Source organism: Drosophila mauritiana, chromosome X (assembly GCF_004382145.1).
Source record: "Drosophila mauritiana strain mau12 chromosome X, ASM438214v1, whole genome shotgun sequence".
NCBI classification, from domain to species: domain Eukaryota; kingdom Metazoa; phylum Arthropoda; class Insecta; order Diptera; family Drosophilidae; genus Drosophila; species Drosophila mauritiana.
The window spans coordinates 3,039,019-3,058,243 of record NC_046672.1 but is presented as its reverse complement, the minus strand read 5'-3'; the positions used below and the strand labels follow the sequence as shown (position 1 = coordinate 3,058,243).

General features: G+C 44.4%; 1 protein-coding gene across 1 annotated transcript in view; it reads right to left on the bottom strand.

Annotated features, from left to right (window-relative positions):
- The window catches only part of LOC117146940 (irregular chiasm C-roughest protein), a 34,201-nt gene that overhangs the window by 2,488 nt on the left and 12,488 nt on the right, over positions 1–19,225 (bottom strand). Inside the window, exons 2-5 of the mRNA XM_033313590.1 lie at positions 1,544–2,609; positions 1,380–1,482; positions 1,187–1,314; positions 23–1,118 (exon numbers count right to left, since the gene is read on the bottom strand). Coding sequence (XP_033169481.1) covers positions 23–1,118; positions 1,187–1,314; positions 1,380–1,482; positions 1,544–2,584 — 2,368 coding nt within the window. The 5' untranslated portion in view covers positions 2,585–2,609. The remainder of the gene's footprint in view (positions 1–22; positions 1,119–1,186; positions 1,315–1,379; positions 1,483–1,543; positions 2,610–19,225) is intronic.

Sequence of the window (19,225 nt, the reverse complement as noted above, 5' to 3'; positions counted from 1 at the left end):
GGTGAATATATGTGTAACTCACCGAGAAATCCGTTTGCCTGCTGCGACTGCTGAATCTCGTGTCGCTGGTTGCGCGGCAGACTGGCCCCGCCCCCATTGCCAGCGCCGCCCCCATTCACGGAGGCAGCCGCCGAGTGAGGCAGCGTGGCCGAGTTCATGCCACCGTTCTTCAGCTTGCCGCCGCCCACCACCACACCGGCAGCCCCCTCGCCCGGCGGACTGTAGTCGAGGGCGTACTCGAAGTAGTGGGCGTAGCCATTGGCCTGTGGACTGCCCTTGTAGGCGGTCTCCTGCTGGTTCTTCAGATTCTTGATGTGGCACTGTCGATTGTAGCGATCGCCGCCAAAGTCGCCCGAGAAGCGCTCGTCGAACTTGACTGGCCCGGCTAGTGGCACGCCCAGTGTGGCGCCCTTCATCTGGACATCGGGCATCGGGGAGTGGGTGAGATTAATGGCCAGGCCATCGCCGCCCGCCTCCGAGTACTCCACGTCATAGGCCTTCGAGCGCAGCTCGCTCTTCAGTTCGTTCAGCTTGTCGCCGCCGCGCGACGCCTCCGGTATCACGTCCGCCGGCATGGGCTTCTTGCGACTGCGCCGCTTGCGGTACACGATGATGATCATCACGATCATCAGGATGATGGCCACGCAGAACATGGAGCCCATAACGACCAGCAGGACGGGTATGTTTCCCGGTTCGCGGAGCAGCGTTATCACCAGCGAGTCACCGCCATACGAATTCATCACCGTGCAATTGTATTTGCCAAAGTGTGTGGCCTTGCTATCGCGGATAATCAGGGCCGCTCGCACGCCCTCCGGCAAATGGTGCTCCTCGAAAATGTATATATCCGGATCGGCGCTGCTCATGTTGATGATCTTGCCCTCGAACGACCAGAGAATGTGCTCCGCCTTCGGTATGCTAAAGGCCAGGCAATCGATCTTCACGCGACCACCAACTCCGCCAAACTGCACCTTGTGCGATGTGATGATCGGCGCCCTCTTCACGTAGAGCGTTGCCTCGGCTCCGATTTCGGGAAACCCATTGACCACCGCCTTGCAGAAGTAGCGCCCGGCCGTTTCGCTGCTCACCTTCAACTTCAGTTCCGCTGCAACGCCGACAACCTGCGCAAGATTGGGGTGTAAAGTGTTAAACACCACATTGACTTCAGTGAATCGAAGGTTTGACGCACCTGGTCGGAGTTCTCGCTGATCCACTCGATTTCGGGCTCCGGATTGCCAGCCACATCGCATCGCATGCTCACGGTGGCGCCCAGATCGGCCTCCACACTAACGGGACGCTGGCGGAAAACTGGGCCAACTAGGGTGGTGGAACAACGGATGGATTAGCTGGCATACCGCCACTAATGGCCATGAAGTACTTACAACTGATGTCCAGTTTCTTGCTCTGCTCGCTCTTGCCCACCGCATTGACCACCTCGCACTTGACTATGGCATCGTGGTATTGCCTCGAAACATTGTGAATGATCTGGAAGGGAATCGAAGGAGTTGTAGGATTTCTTTTGCTGACCATCGGCTGGTGCACTTACCATCTTGGTGGTAAAGTCCCCAGTCATTAGCTCATCGTTGATGAACCAGCGGTAGCTGAGCTCGTGCGGATTGGCGTCGGCCTGGCAGCTTAGGATCACCTCGGCGCCCTCGGGAATCTTGCCACCCGCCAGGGCGCCACCCACCACCGAAACGGTGACCTTGGGCGCGTACTTCACCTCCAGCAGCAGCTTGGCGGATCTGTACGTCCGATCGGCGGTGTTTTGCGCCTGGCACGTGAACGTTGTGTTGTGATGCTCCTTCTTGGGCGCCAGCTTCAGTATCGATCTGGCCGTGATTCGGCGCGAATCGGCCAGGGGTTCCTTCACATACTCGATGCCCTTGGTGAGAACATTGCCCAGTCCGTCGATCCAGGTGATTTCGGCGGCGGGCTTGCCGCCCTGCGACACGCACTCCAGCTCGATCTCGCGATCTTCGGTGGTCACCAGGTAGTCTCCTTGCGTGATCTTCGGCGCCTCGGGCGGCACGAGAACGGTTAGCTTGGCGAATCGCGAACGAATGCCCTGCTCGCCCTGCGGACCTGGACCCACTTGGCACTGATACTTGGCGTCGTCGTCCAGCATCAGCGGATAGATGTCCAGCGAGAAGTCGCCCTCCTCATCACTGCCGACCATCGAGTAGCGTTCGAAGCCGCTGAGATTGCGATGCTGGCCCAGGCCAAAGTCGTCTTTGGTCCACTGCAGTGCGCCCACTTTCTCCATGACCCGACACGGCAACGTCACTCGAGAACCGACGACGGCCGTCTGGTCCTGCGGCTCCATGGCAAAGTGCTGACCACCATTGTCGCCGCCCTTCGGCTTGCTCTCATCATTCGCGGACGACGCTGCCGCCGATGAGGAGCCACTCGACGAGGAGGAGGAGGAGGAGGAGGAGGATGGGGATGAGTCACCGTGGTGCGAGCTCTGGCTGGACTTGTTCTTCTTCGACTTGGCGTGGACGGCAATCGGTTGGAGGAGCAGCGTCAGGACCAGCACAAGGATCAGTGGCAGCACCAGGAGGCGACTGCTGCGCGTTCTGCTCATTTTCAGCGGCAAATTGTTAACTCAGCTGAAAGAAAGTGAAGATAGAAATGGAAAGTTAATACAATAATAATAATCAAACCGAGAATCAAACATAAAGCATTTTTGAAACAATTAGCAACTTATGTAAAATTCTGGGAAAATGCATTTCCTTGGTAATCCCCAGCTTGTTTGTTCGAGTTTTTTCGCTATTTAATTGAATTACAGCTTGCAGTTTCGCAACGAATGAAATCGGGATGCAAGCTGATGCCATAAGAAATAATTACAAGCCAGGCAAAGGACATCCGACTGTTTAAAATCCCCTTTCCTTTCGCCTTTTCCACCTTTCACTTTTGTTTTTTTTCTTTACTTCTCGCATGGCAAACGAATGCAATAAAATTCGTTTTGTGGGTCAAGTTTAAACCAAATGAAAGGCCAGCGTGGAGCAGAGTGTGCATCACGAGGGGGGGTGGGTAAAAAAACGCTGGTATTACGGAGCGGAATGTGTGGGGTTGTCAGTTGTCTGGATTTGTGCCATCAACTGCAGCAGACTGCAACTGCAAAATGTAACTGCATTTGTGCACCGAAAGAAACAAACAAATGACCCAAAAACACCAAGAAATATCAAAATAATACTTTTCAAATTCGCCACATTTCTTGCTACAAGTTCCTTTTACTCACAATCCAAAAACTAAAATTCGCTGCGAACTTTGCACGCATTTTGGAGCCTTATGCAGTTTTTTTATTTGTTTTTTCCAGCGATTTTGTAACGCGTTTTTTCACACATTCTGTCGTCTATATTTTTGTACTTTCCGTTGGGTTTGTGTACATTTCCTCAACTGAATGGGGGCCCCCATAAACAAACAGGCCGCCAAACATATGTATGACACATGGGATGGGACCACCCCCTAGTTTTCCTTTTCATCCCCTTGTCAGTGGGTGTTTGGCCTTGGCATTTGCGGCTTTTGTTTGCCTTTCGCATTTTTCTTCGCTTCATTTTTTTTTGGGGAGAAAAATTGGTACATTGGTATTATTCGCAGAATATTTAAAGCAGAAGTACAAATAAGTTACACACTTATGAACATAAATAAGTTAAATTGCATATATGCGAAATAAGTTTCTGGCAAAGCATTTTTAACTCCTTATCGTGAGCTTGTTTTCGGGTTTTCCTCATCCTTAAAACAGTGAAAAGGACTCCAGTTTTTCCAGCCATTTTCTACCTTTCGACATCTAACCATGGGTAATGCTAACGATTTCATCAAATTGGCACCACCTTCGCAGGGCCAAAAAACAAAACCAACACGTTCAAAAGAGGAAACAATGGAACGGAAAACGAAAAGCGCGGAAAAAACAGAACAAAAAAACGAAGCTCAGAACGCGCTCAAAACGCGCTTAAAACGCTAACGAAACGCGCCGAAAGACAGCATATACATATATCCGAACAATCCGTATCACTATCGCTTTAGCTGCGGCTATGGCTATATACGGCTATCCTTTTGCTATTTTCTGTGCTTTTTCTTCCTGATGATGATACCCTGGCAATATAATGGCAAGGGTATATTAGACTAGACGTATGAGTTGTAGGGAAATTTGATATGCCACTTTTTCTATTTAACTTGAAACTCTTGATGATCAAAGTTACAATAAATGGGTAAACTAAAAAACGAGTGCCTATAGCTTGGACTAGTTTTCCAGGATATTTGCCAGTGCTATATAACTGCTTGATTGTTTTCGCCCCGTTTTCTGTTTGGTGCTCTGCTGCCTCTGTTGCTTGTTTACCAGCGCCATGATTTACGGCATTTGCACTTTGACTGCGACTACTGTGCTCCACTGTCTGTATCCGTGTCCGTCCGTATTTTGTCCGTTGCCCAGAAGAGTCGGGGCACATATAGAGCCGGAAATGCCCGGCGTGCGTATATGCCAGGTGATAAAAAGGTAGGAGCGGGGGCGGGGGGGAACAGGGCGCTGACAAAAGGCAAAGGAAAACTGTGGAAAAACTTTGGATAGCTACTGGTTCGCTGCGCTGGCAGCAATATGCTTGCCTAAATTATTAAAAATTATAATAAAATTTTTATGACCATAAAAGGCCAGCGAATGAAAGCGGCTTGGCTTGAGTGGAGGGGGGGGAGGGGGCTTGTAGGCCCCCAATGCCCACCCCCCTCTCCAGCTGTGTGTGGCAGGACCCCATGGGTCCTTCGGCCAAAGTTGTACAGGAAATGACTGGACATGATTTTTCGTGCACACATAACTTTTGTTTTTAGTTGCGGTAGATTCTCGTTGGATAGTAAAAACCACTTCCCCGATAGTCTGCAGACCCCCCGCCCCCTCCCCACTTTCAGCATTTTCTTTTGCGTGCTTGGGACCCGGAGGATTGGAACTTTCTTCTTCCCGTGCCCCCCGACTTCGGCTTTTATGTACTTCCAGGCGAGACATTAAAATTACTTTCGGGCTGCCATCGCTGTGTCACTTGGTTTTTATTGTCCCCAAGATCATGAATTACTATAATCACTACGATTGTCCAGAGCTAAGTGAAGTGGAGCAGGGAAAATATGAAGGTTTATTAACCTGCAGCTGGAATCCGAATGTTTTGGATTGAGTAAAATGTGTGTCCTTTTTATAAGCATTGCATAATTCTTCCTATTATTTTTAGCCGTTCAGTGTTCCATAATCGTTGGATTCGTTAAATCCAGTGTTAGAGAATCGCTTTTAATGCGCATATTATGCGTTAATTGCCTGCTGACTGTACTTTTTCGAAATATAACCATAATCGGGGCATCGTACATTTTTCGAGACCCCCCCACCTCGTCGTTTCCCCTGCACGAGTAACCCATTTCCTTTCCGTTTCTGTGTCTTTTTCTCACACCCCCCCTCCCTTCATCCCACCGTTTCCTTCATTTTCCAGAATTCGCTGCGTTTTGTTTTGTTTATTGTAATTGCCGACTGTCGGCGTTCTTGTTGCCTTTGTAGTTACTTGAGTTTGGTTTAGTTTAGGTACTACTGTTTTTGTTGCTATTGTTGAGAACGCACGTGCTGAAAATGCCACCAGAAAAGGAAAAGCGAGAGAGACAGGTATACTGACGACAGAAGAAGACGGACTCAAAAAAAAAAAAAAGCGAGAGAAGTAAGTAGTTTAGAAATTCGGTGAAAACTGTAAATAAAATAAATAATTGAAATTAACTTAATAATACTTGCTCAAAGATTTTTAACACAAAAAACGTGCATATTGTTTGTTATTTAGTGCACCGTTTTTCTTTGTGTAATACGGCAACTTAAACCGGAGACAGGAAAAGCGGAAAAACACATGCCATGAAAACGCTAATGACACACACAAGCAAATACACAGACACACCTACACCCACACAAGTGCAGTGTCATAGAGACGCTTGGAAGGAAGGAAAACAGGAGTGGGGGTGTTCCCAACATTATGTTAATTAGATCCCTCACGAAGGAATTTTCGCTGGAAATATCTTTCATTCCCAGCATTAGCATTGGGTAAACAAAAGTTTTTCCTCCTCTTTGGAAAACTACGCCACACACACACACACTGGCAAGTTGGAGCAAATTAACACACACACACACGCACACACTCGCACGCGTACTTGCTGGATTGTCATGTGTTTATTATCCTTTTTTATTTGAGTTGGCGGAAGTTTACTTCACAAAGCGACTAACTTAAAGATGTGGTGTAAAAAATATTTCAACAAAATGCAGTTTTTTTGGAATTTACCAGCTATTTATAATTTAAGTTGGAATTTTTGTGTTCAAAAAAGCAAGAACTGGGAACAGTTTAGGGACACGTGACTGTTCCCACTGTCGGCAAAGGAGCAACAAAATAGGGAAAAATCGTAATCAAATTTATGTTGCTCAGCTGGTGCCACTTGGTCCTCTTCTTGCCGCTCATCAGTAGCAGCTATAAATTAGTCGTGGGCGTCGGGCAGGAGGGGGCGTGGCTCGGCCAATAAATTCATCAATTTTTTTTCTGTTTTTTTTTTTTGGGGGGGGTTTGTCGAAGGGAAAACAAAACGAAGGAGGAAAAAGCATCGGCGAGCTAAGCAAAACTTTTCGCGCCGCCTTCGCATTTGCCAACGACCACGCCCACTGCCCGCTGAAGCCTTTTAATTGAATATTAATAACAAAATCCTGCATATTAAGCGAAGGCCACCGGAAACAAAGGAGAAACACGGGCGGCTGCAGAAAGGACGAAAACCTTTTGTTAATGTATGCACACATCAGTGTGGCATCGTCACTGAAAGCAATCCGCAAAGGTTGCTCCAGAGTGGCTACATCAATTTAAAATGCGCCACAAGGCAGGCCGCCCACCAACCCACACCCGATTTCTCGCAGTGTTGGGCCCTTTGTATTTTGGCACGTCTGCACCATTGTGAGCAAAAGTCCTGTGCTCCTGTGCGATGTCAAATGTTAATGCAATCAAATTGGAACCTCATTCAGTTCGAATGGGAATGAGACCGAGCGGCACACTAAATTCAATTATGCATGTAGTGTGGAGAATTGCAGGGGCGTGGCATTGGTATTGGCATTGGTATAATCCGCAGCTGAAACGTGTCCTTCTTTAATGCGCCTCGGGCAGCTAAGCTACCAGAATATTGGGCTTAAAGTAGTTTCAATAATGATTTCCTTTCAAAATTGTATAAATTATAAATCTTCGAATGACTGGCATTCAAATCGTTGGAATCGTTCATTTACGTCTTTCGAAGGCTTGCGTGTCGCATTCGCTTTTCTTTCAATCCGCCGCGGCCACATTATCCACCTTGTTGTTGTGGATACCTCATGCATATATGCTTAACCCCTGGTGGGCCATCTTAACCCCCCTCGGCGACCGGTCGCAATTAAATCGATATTACGCGAGCCTGAGCCTGAAGCCTGCCTAATTGCGGATGACACGAAATTGTTTGCGCTACAACAATAAAGCAGAGCGCACCGCCCCCACCACACCCGCCGCCCACCGCTCCCTTTTGGCACCTCTAATATGCGATAGATCAGTGGCGCACCAGGGATATTATTAATGGGGGGGTTTTATTGTTATTATTTTTTTTTGTTGGCAGCAAGCGCAGGCGGTGGTTTTCCCTGCATATTCTCCATATTTTTGTTCAGTGTAACAACGAAAAGTGGCTCCCCCCGTCGACGCCCCTGCTAAGTATTGCCGAGCAAAGTTCAAATGTTGGACTCTCTCGACCCGCGGTGCAAGTGCTTCACAATATTTACACTAGATGGCGCTGCGATGGCGAAGTGAAATTCTAATTGGAAATTGATTCAATTGGCATCCGGCGAATTCCGGCGAGCGAACGAGTTAACTGTGTGTAATTAACTGCAGGCGAAATATTTCATTACTGGCCATCAGCTGCTTGTTGGCTTAAACGGTTACGTGAAGTGCGTTAATTAATAACGAAATTTTGCATAAAGTTCGCTGGCAAGCCGCGCACTTTGTTGCATTTTCAATTATGAAACTGTAAACTATTTCCGTAAGCGATTGAATGTTGCGATAGAAGTGCCTTTGGTTAAGCTTTTAATTGTTATTTTTATTATTCTTTTTATTTAGCATAAACGTACATATTATTGCATGCTCCTTGGAAAATTGCTACTTGGGGCCTGGATAAACATATCTTTTGCCCACTCAGTGTATTCCCTTAATGGGAATTCAGGAAAAGGGACGAGGTCCTGGGCGATTTACGAAAAGGCTCACAAAATGAGTTTAAATTCCCCAAATGCGCTTAGCTACAAATTTTCCTTGCCCCAAAACAACAACGAACAAAAAAAGCAAAAAAAGAAGGACAGACGGAAAATGGAAAACAATTTAAAGCGTTTAAGCAAAGTACTGAAAAATAAGGAAAAAACGAGAGGGTGAGGGGGGAGTAGGTGGGTGCTGGTAATTGCACGTGTGTGCGTGTCTATTCATGTGCAACAAGGCGCCTGTTGTCCTGGGAATTTGGAGGGTGCGAGGGCGGGGCGCGGGGCGTTAAGACAAGGCGCCCAAGCGGACATGTGCTTCTCGTTGTTGTTGTGCTCCCTTTGTGTTTTTGTGTTATTGTTGCAAGAAGGAGGCGAATGCGCCGCTGCCTTCCGCCGTCTGCTGTATAATAAACAATCTCTCTTTTTTAAACACACACGGCACACAGATGCACCGCACACACACACACACACGAGCAGAACTTTTACATGGGAATAGCTGCAACTGCAGCGACTATCGAATGAATCATTCACGCAGTAATGAATACGAGTACACTGCAACAACTTTCGTTGAAGTATTAAAAAAAAACGCATTGCAAGGCATAAACGAAATAATTTGTGTAGTTAAATGAGCCAAAAGTGCAGAATGTGATACGAAATCGTAGCATTGCTTTTTCATTTGTTGTGCAGCACTGCCATTTCCCCATTTTGCACAGCGTGTCAACATGTGGAAGTGGCACAGCTAAAAGGTGCACGATCCAAGCAAAATAAACACATATTAAAGAAATTGTAAAGCTTATGCTGAGTGCACATTGAAAAGTGCAAGAAGTCGCTGCATTTTGAGGGCGAACTTAAGTGAATGAAAGCGACTGCTAAATTAATGCAATATTTTCACTAGTCACATAAATATATACTACATTCAAGGCGACCTAATGCAAGGTATAAACAACTCTTTGCTCCATTTTTTTATTATTATTTTTTGTTTTTTTTGAGTACACAACACTATATGCGCCTTTAAAGAAGCCCATCCTGCTCGCCCTTTGTGGCATTTGATGTTTTTCCTATCTCTCGCACAGTCTATTTGCTCGTATTATTATTATGAATATTAAGTTGTTGCTCCTGCGGTTGTTGTTCCTTCGGCTTCATCCCTTTTGTGTGGGGTGGCAGCACAAAATGGCATTAAATTAAATAAAGACCCGTATTAGGCATTCCCATGGGCGGAGGGGGGGAGGTGAGGGGCTCTGAAAGGGCAGGGGTCGAGAGTTGAGCGAGGTTACGCCCCTCTGCTAAGGTGGAATAGTCTCTCCTATATGCAGTGGATCAATAATGGGCACAAAGTTCCCCAACCAGTAGGACGAAATAAAAAAGGGTTAGACCAAGGAGGGATTTTCTAATGCCTTTGTGCACATGGAAAAATCGTATGACTAAAAATATGCTAGAATATGCTGGGATCATCATAAAGTTTGCAGTGTGCCCTTGCTTGATGGGGGATAGCCAGCAGTGTGACCTTGCACAACTAGTAAGCTTTCAATGACTACAAACGTGAATTGAGCTTTGTGCCGTGCTGTTATTTCCAGTGTAGGTCAGGGCTGGCTGAGGGGTCGGGGGCTGCTATTATTGCTGTTGCAGTACAGTTAAGTCAATTTTACAGCGGCAATAACAACAATAAATGGCAACAATGTGCACTAAATTGTGCAAAACTTCGTTGCGTTTTCCGTTTTCCGTTTTTTTTTCTTTTTTTGGTTTCGGTTTTAGCTTTTGTTTTGCTTAGTTTCGATTTCCCCCCTTTGTTGTTATTGGCTCCACTACTTCTCCTATTTCTTTGCTTTGGCCCATGTTTGCCCTGTCATCAATTAGGACATGCATTTGGTTTCTCTGCTTTTTTTTGCCCTGCCTGCTGCTTTTTTTTCCAAAATAATTTGGTGCAGTTGAATAACAGAAAATGTTGCATACATTCCTGCGCCCTGCGGTTGGAAGATTCGTAGATAAAATGTGAAATATGAAAAATGTGGCATGGAATTTCATATTTTGCGCTACCATCGAATAGTTAAGTACATTTTTCCGGCCATCAAAAATGTATTTTTGTTTAATTTCATGTGGAATTTCATAAAAAAAAAAGTGTTAAATTGTTCTTGGTTCCTCCTGCACAGATAAATTTTGTTAGATTTAGGCATAATATTACAATAATGTATTGATTAGTTATCTAGCCGAAGCGCGCCTTCAATCAATTTGGAAAAGCATTTTGTCCTTGCGCATGAGTGGAGCTGTGGTGCGGGGGTGCGGGGGAGTTGCAGGGGGTGGAAACAGTGGCAGTGGGTGGCTGGGTGCAAGTGCAACGACGACGATATTGGCAATGCAGTAAATAATAAAGTGCAGTGGGTGCTATATAAACCATATAGCCAATATGCACGGCCCAAAAAGGCAGCTATAAATCCTTGAATTTGGCAATAATGCATATTTTAACTACTAGACAGATCACTTGAAGGATTTTCCCCGTCTTTAGTACAGTATAAACTAGCACTACTTTTCGCATCTTCACCGTTTTGCGATCAAACGAAGGCCTTTTCATTTTCCAGTGCACACTCAACATGGATCAGCAGGGCGGGGTGGGCGTGGCTCTATGCGGGCTTATGCAAATGTCGCGCAACGATATCCACCAACAAAAAATCGCGAAGAAAACAAAAGGAATCGCGAGCAGAGAGGAGACGTGTGGGAAAGGGAAATGAAAGAGAATTGTGCACTTGAAAAGCGGCCAAATCGATGTCAGCAGCAGAAATGCAAATCAAGAGGAGTAAAAAAAGAAAAAAAAATGAAAATCTGCTGGATAAAGGCGAAAATAAAGGGAGCAAAATCCCGCTCCTTGGCAGTTTGTGAATGGCTCGCAGAAACTAAAATGGGAACAGCTCAGAAAGGGATATGGCGAGCAGCAGGGATTGATGAAGTGCCGGACGCACAAGGATCTTTGTCCTCCGAATCCTCCGAAGGATGCCAGCGGGAAATACGGCGGCGAAATCCGGCAAACGAAAGTTACACGAGGTCAACGAAAGCGAATTGTGGCCGATTTTCGCAGGATCTCTTCTTAGAAAAGCACTCACTTTTTTGCACTCACAGTTACTGCCTTCAATTTAAGCCACTAAATATTGCATTTAAGCAAAAAAAATAGCATAAAGTATTTCCGGTTTTGTTCTGGTACTAAAACAAAATTCAGAATGGGCGTTGCTGGGTTGGTGCGTTGTTGCCAACGTTAATTGCGGCAATTAAGGACTCGCTCCCCTTGAATGTCCTTGCCAGTGTATTGTTCCCGTGCTGGCGAACCGCCCCCCCCCCTCTCGTTCGTTCCCCTTCATTCCGTTTGTTCTATAAATGTTTTAAACATTTTAATTAGTTTTAATAAACGGCCTCGGGAGGTCGTCGGGTGGGCGAAAACTGTTTGAAGTGGCCCGACTTCGTCAACAGTTTCGTGTCAGGTGCAGGTCCACTCATTCCCCCTCTCATTCGCGCCCCGGCATCCACCATTTCCCCCATTTCCCCCATTTTCCCTCATTTTCCTCGGCACACACGGCTTGACAATGAATTTTCGTGAAAAGGTCGTCGCCCACTTTTTTCCTTATTTCCTTCCGCTTTGTTTGCTTCTTTTGTGAGAGCTTTTCCAGCTGCCGCTGGTCCGCCGAATGGTCAGACGTCCATACACTCGCGGTCAAAACAATATAACCCATTCTAGCGATCTATGAACATATGTGATATGTCTGCGTACAAACCACTATTCATGTTCAAGATGGATTTTTGGCCAGCTTTTTCGTTGCGACCTTTAAGATCTTCATAATAAAATAATGTAATAATATCTAGTTTATAATATCTAGATATATGCTTTAAAATGCATATGAAAACTACTCTTTAATGCTATTATGTGAGCCCCATCTGTGGGTCAAGTGTGTGTAGGTGCGCAGACAACGAGGCGTATGCGTAATGTTTAGTTGGCAGCCGCTCTTAACCCCCTAACGCCCCCGTTAACCCCACGCCGGCTTCTCGGTGTGTTGGTTGGCTTTGGTTTTCGGTTCTGTTTTCTGGTCGCTGCGGTCGCTGCGAAATTTCCGCCTCTGAACTTAGTTCACTTTTTGGATTGCGTGTTGCCAGTGCATTGTTTTCCCGCGCCATATACCCTACGTATGTATGTATGGCTGTCCATCTCCCTCTCCCTCTCCCTCTCTCTCTCTCTCTCTCTCCCACCCGCCCATATGTCTCGTCTCACTCTCTAGCTAATATTCCCCATCTTGTTCGTATGTTTGTGATTGGGTCTTGCGGCCGAGCACTAAATAAGTTGACAAGACTGCGGTGCCCGGACATTTTGGTGGGTTGAAGGGTTGAAAGGTCGCCAAACCTCAAAACGCTTGAATTTCGCAAATTTACCAATTTGGAAAAGGTTGTCCCGGGTTCATTTTGGGTTCAATCGAGCCCTGCCAGTGGGCGTTGCGGCTTAAATCAAAGTCGAGTACTTTTGGGCGACATTTCAAGGGGAAGGGGCGGCGGTTGAAGGACCCTAATACGAATATTTCCCATTACTCTCAAGGTGAATGGCTTTATTTAAATCAGTCTTATCTCCAACTTGGCTGCCGAGCTCTTGCATTACATTCAGACCAATAAAGTTGCTTTTTAAATAATACTTTAAGCCCAAACTGTTGCTTAAAGTCTGACTTTAATGGTGGCCCTATTTTGTGGCAGCTAGCCAGAAGAAGAAAAATGAAAGCGCGGAAAACCCGGATAACTTGCAGATAAGAATGTTTCGAGCTGTCCTATAAGGCGCAAGAAAGGGGGCATAAATATAACGCAATGCTAAATAAATAAATAAATAATGAAAAATAACGATAAAAAATACAACAACAAAAAAACACCCAAAACAGAATAAAAAAAAGGAAAAACCATTTGCTGTCAACGCGGCGGTCGCGACAGGAAGACGATTTGCAGCCATTTGTCATGTTGAGGGCCATCGAGAGGGGGGTGGCTGCAGGATTCGCCGCTCGGGATGCCCCTTTGGAGGGGGGGGGGGGGTGGGGGGTTACTGGGGGTTTGGCTGACTGCCACGGAAGTGCTGCCGAAAAATAAAATATATATTGAAGTTGAAGCCCGCTCCAATACCGCCGACCAGGCCGAGGGAAATCGTTTGTTGTTGTTATTCGGTTTCATTTCTCGCATTGCGCGGGGGGAGGGGTGAACTTCGAGGGGGAGGTGGAACTTCGTGGGGTGGGGGTAGGTGGGGGCGTTGTCAGAGGAAGCTGTGCCAGTTTTTAGGGGCACGGGGAGTGTTAAAATATATAAGCAGTAAATAAGCTTAAAAGCCGCGTGGGCGGCTACAGTGAACGCACGCTAAGAGCAAAGTTTTACTTTTCTTATTGCAAAGAACAAGTTAACACCCCATCTCACTCTAAGCCAAACTAATTGCTTTTCATTTTGATTGAATTGTTAGCTCCTGCTGTCGTTCTTTTCCAAGTCGCACTGTACTTTCTTTTTCTTTTTTTCTAATGTATGCGCCTTGATTCTTCACACATGGAAAAACCTCTACCAGCGCCACTTTACTTTCCCAACTGTTGGCAATTGCAATGCCCAACAAATGGGGGAAAAATCAAACGGCAAAAAGGAAAAGTACTCGCTACCAATCCGTAAACTTCGCTTTAAAGTCGCAGCGCGAAAAGTTTGGCGCGGGAGGGGGGATGGAAAGCAAATCACTGCCCCCATTTTGCAGGTCCTCTGGCCCGCAGGACCTAACCCTCATCTTAGCCTTCATTTTTATGGCTTTGCTCCTTCTGTTTGAGTTTTGTGCGAGTGTATTACGCTTTTTATTTACATTTGCGGCGCGTGTGCCCACCCTTTTTTTTCCCGGTGCATATATGCTTGAGTTTTGTTTCAACAATTTATTCAAATTGAGTTCCGCAGACAGCCGGCCATAACTCAAAGCCAAGTTTCTCTGCCAGCGAAATAAATATTTCGCGCTTTGGTCCCCTCACTCTCGCTTACCTCCCCCCTGAATTTCCACCCAGTTTTCCCTCTAAGCAGGTGTTGATGGCTCCATTTTGATGGAGCAGCAGCTCCAAGCGGAAGCCGCAAAAGTGCGTGAGTCATAAAAATAAATTCTAGGGCCAAGTTCGCAAAAGCCAAAAAAAAAAACAAAATCAAGGGCGAAAGCGAGTCGAAAAAATAAACAAGAGAGCATAAAAGAAAGGAAAAGGAATGGCAGGAACAAAAGGGAAAGTTTGTCAGGAACTTTGAATTATTCGCTTTTGGCAGTCAATCAGTGATGGGAAATTTGCTCACTGGCGGGGAGCATTTGGCTTAAAGTTCCTTTTGGCCTGGCTTAAAGAGAACTTCTGGTGTGTCGCAAATATCGTGTAAAATACAAGTATTAATCTTATTTCTTGGTATTTAATTTAGTTGGGTATAAGCGCCCAAAATATGAAAATCTAAATTGTAAATGGACGAACGTGAACTGGATCTCCGATCAAATATTGATACCACAATGCTATAATGCATTCCGATGGCATTCCCCTACTGCCCCCCTTCCTCCGCCAAACTGCAAACTGCTTTTTATCTACAAATTTCTTTCTTTCCGCACTCTTGAATCCTGGCTGCTGGCTCATTTGTCACATGAACTCACATGCAACCAGAGTTCCGGATATAACCATAACCCCTGGCCAACTTACCCCCCAAAAAGTTCAGACTTATCATTAGGACTGCACTGCAAGAAACCAGAACTTAATAAAGTTATATTCAGTTTACCGAGAACAAACTGAGCTACTGTATCTGGAACCTGTGCAACTTAGCTTCATGTTTTCCGCTGGGTTACACATTTTTTTTCTCAGTGTCCCAGGACAGACGTAGACTCCAGCTGAGATCTGAATTGGAGTTGCAGTTGGGAGTTTGGAGGAAGGACACGTTCTGGGCTCAGCTGGCATAGCGATTCTTTCACATCACGTGCAGGTTAAGCAGACCAGGGCGGCGCTCTCATGGGTTAAGAGGGGGCGTGGCCATAAAACGTGGCCAAGTCTAGCGGCGAACAAAGGGAAAAACTGCTCCTGCTCCTTTTTGTGCCCGTATCAATGCGATTTATGCAGGAATTCCAAGCCCCCCAAACACTTTCCCCTTGGAAAAAAAACCCTCGCACATGCAGCAAAATGTCGCGATAAAAACGAGAAGAAACCGGGCCAGAACCAAAAAAAAAAAATAAAATAAAAAAAAATGCCAAAGAATCACACAACGAATATGAAATTATAGAGTACCAATGCTCTGCGTTAAATTTTTAATTCGTCAAAGAACTGCGCTGGTTGAATTTTCCTTAAATAAAAGTTAAGTTCGATCAGAGATTTAACAAAATGAATTTTTTTTTTATTTTTATTTTTATTTTTATTTTTTTCTTTTACCTTTTTGGGAAGAGTATGAAGCAAAAGGGATGGCCAATATCGGCCAAGAAAATGCAAAATAAATTGGCAGCTACCTTTGGCATGCCCAGGCATCTCTTCCCAACCCATTTTCACCATTTTCCTGCTTTTCCGCCGCTTTGCTGTTGCATATTTGAATGCCGCAGGGCATGGAAAATAGGAAAAAATCCAGAAGAAAGAGAAAAATCTGCGACAATTTTGTCTCATTGTCGCTTGTCTCTGGCCGGGCCGCAAAAATTCTTGGCAACATTTTTAGCCCTATTTCTATTTTCGTGGCTCCTCTTTTTTTCCCCCTCTTACTACAAACAACAAATTCCTGTCAATTGCCGGAGAGCCATTAATCAAAGAGGCGTGATTAAAGGAAAGAACGTCTCTGGAATCGCCGCTCGGAAAAGTAATAAAAAAGAAAAAAAAAAGCGGCGGGCCCAACTGTATTCAAATTGGGCGGAAAACGATTTTGAATAATTATGACAATTTGAAAAGTTTTCGATTTCTGTTGACTTAGCGGCGCGTAAAGTTGAGGCCGCATTTGCCCCCCAATTAATTTGTTAATTAATCGTATAAACCCAAACAGAAGTGTTAAACAAACTAAATCAACCCTTTGGTGAAGTGGTAATAAAATGCGATGAAAAACGACTAGATGAAATGACTAGATTAATAAATGTTACATTTTTATCACAATAATCATAGCAAAAAAAAAATCTTATTTTATTTTCTTAATGGAGATGCTTTTAAAAGTGATGAGCTGGAAATCAAATTGCGCGATTTTAAGCATATTAACTGATTATAATTCTTGGCTAGTGTTACCTCCGGCTGATTGACATAATAAATTACGAAACTCCGTTTTATTTGCGTAATTTGGATTTGTATTTGCCAGTTAATGGAATTATTTGGAGCCTTGGGGCTCCGATTATTTGCCATTTGACTGTTGGCAAATTAATGAGAGAGGAAAATTGCAATAAATTATTTATGGCCAGCGGGAAAAGCTGCTGTGCAAAATGTTCGGCAAGGTCACGCGTGTTTTGACCTACACCCTTTTATGTATTTATTTATCTGCCTGTTATTCGTTATTCGGCCCTCAATTTGGCAATCAATTTGGATGCGGATTTGGATTTGGACTTCGATTTGGATTTCGATATTCGTTTTGTTTGCCGTTCGCTTTCGGTAGCCGCCGATTATAATCAATTGCCACGCCCGCTTAATTAAATGGCCCCCGACTAATGGGCACTTGCCAATTGGAATGGGTTAAGCGCCTGCCCGGGGGCGTTTGCGGGTTAAGATGGGTGTCAGTGGGCGCTGACCCGATCTGATTGAGAACGCGGTTCCAATGCATTTGCCAGCAGATAAGCTGCTTAGCCTACCTCAACAGCTGGCGGGCACAGTCAAGGTCAGTGCATTAGTGGCACTTGGCAAAGAAAAGTAAAAAAAAGTATATCTCTTTAAATACAAAAAAAAATATAGATTAATTAATATACGCACATATCGAATGGGCTTTAAATTCGTAGAGATTTTGAAACTTAATAAGCAGGACTGTTTTTATTTCTTTTTTTTTTATTTTATGGAAAATAAATATATAGCCTGTGCAAATGTACAAATCTACAGAAAGACTTTTCCCGCATTTCTTTTCATAATATCCCTTGGTTTTATCTTTTGCAGCGGCGTTTTCTTTCTGCGTTCTTTTGGGTGCTGCTGTAGAATTTTTGTAGTCAATAGCTCGACATTTTCCACCCGTTTCCACTCGTTTTTCACTCCTCTCGTCGCGGGCTTTGTTCCCAGCAGGCGCTTTTCCCACTCCTTCTTGTTATTATTTGCGGTTTGCTGGGCAAAAACTTTCTGCCGTCTCTTTCACCTGTAATTTTTGCAACTTTCAATTAGGAAGGCATTAAGCCAGAAAGTGCTTCATTGGGATGCTGGGAAATGGAAATGGAAATGGCAATGGAACGGGGTTTTCCACGGCCAAATGAAAAGCTGTCGCAGGAAAAAGTATAAAAATATAGAAGAAAACTGGCAAAAAAAAAAAGAAACTGCACACAGCTAACATTTTTCTACCCGAAATGAATTTGACTGAAGATGGCAAAAAAATAAAATAAATAAAAGAGGGGCTTTTTGTGGTTTTTAGGTATATATATGTACATAGTACATGTATATGAACTATATATTTGTGTATATTCTATCCCTAGTTGTTATGTTTCGCAATTTTTTTGCGTGCTTTACTTTTTGCGGTGGGCGTGGCTTGTTTTTAATTAAAAATGAATTCACCTCTTGCCGCATCTGTCTTCGAAACAAACTGCAAAAAATTATTTGAGGGGGCTGAAATAAATTGGAAAATAGATGGAAACTTGCGGAAAATGTGAATAAATTTATTGGAGGAGAATGGCGTTTTGTTATTTTTTTCCCGTATTTCCCCGTTTCTTTTTAAATAAATGAGGATTTTCTTGGGTTTATTTGTTTTACCTTCGCAGTGAAAATAACTTAATTACCAAAGTACACTCACTTATCAAGTTTACACAGCCCATTGAAAGCACTCGAAATCTCTGTTTGCCAACTCACCTGAAAATAGCGGACAAAAAAAGAGAAAAAACAGGTAAACAGGTTGAAAATCAATGTTTATAACGATTTTGTCAGCAATATTTTTCTTTAGTTTATGTCAATTTTGTATATTTCTGCTTCTCCACTCGGCCATTCTGTGTGGCATTGCATTTTATTTGCTTAACCGAAAACAGACGGAAAATAGAATAACGAATCGTGTGGCAACAACATCAAAGCAATTGACAAGCTCCAATTACAAAAACAAAATTGATTTAATTTGAATTTCTCGCCAATTGCAGGCACACAAATCGAACAAAAGAACATTTTTCGGCTAAACTAAACTATAAAACGTACCAAAAACAAAAAATAAAAATAAAGAAGTAAGAAAACAAATAAACACACAGGGGAAATATTTGAAAAGTGCGGCATGGAAATGAAGCGGTGCTACTAAATAGAGTAAATAAAGTGGACAATAGTGTACATATGTATGTACACAGGGATTTGGTGATGGCTGCTGATTTTTCGCATAGCCCAATTATCCAATACTCTGGCTCTATGAGTGGATTTCCAGTGGAGTGGGCGGCAGTGGGCGTGTCGTGTCTGATTTGACCTCGTTGTGTGCGGCGAAGTTAGCGGCAATAAGCGAAAAACTGATTACACTGCCAGCGGCATAAACGCAATTGAAATTGATAGCGGCCCCCGGCCATGGGCGTAGTTAAAGGGGGGCGGGGCGAGGGGCGTTATTGGGGGGCGAAGGAGTGGGCGGGGCAGGCAAGGCCACAAAATGCTGAAAAGCTGTTCAATTTTGGAGCAACATTTTTCCATTTTTTTTTTGGCCGCAAAAAATCGTTCACATAAAAATCTCGTTAGGCCCTTTAAAGCGTATTTATTCAAAGTGCAAAATAATTTAATTTTATTATTATAACTACGGTGGCGTATACGTAATTTGCAAATACTTTTTTCGCATTATTAAATAAATGTACCCAAAGTTTAGATGTTTCTCGTGTTTTTAAAGGACTTTTTG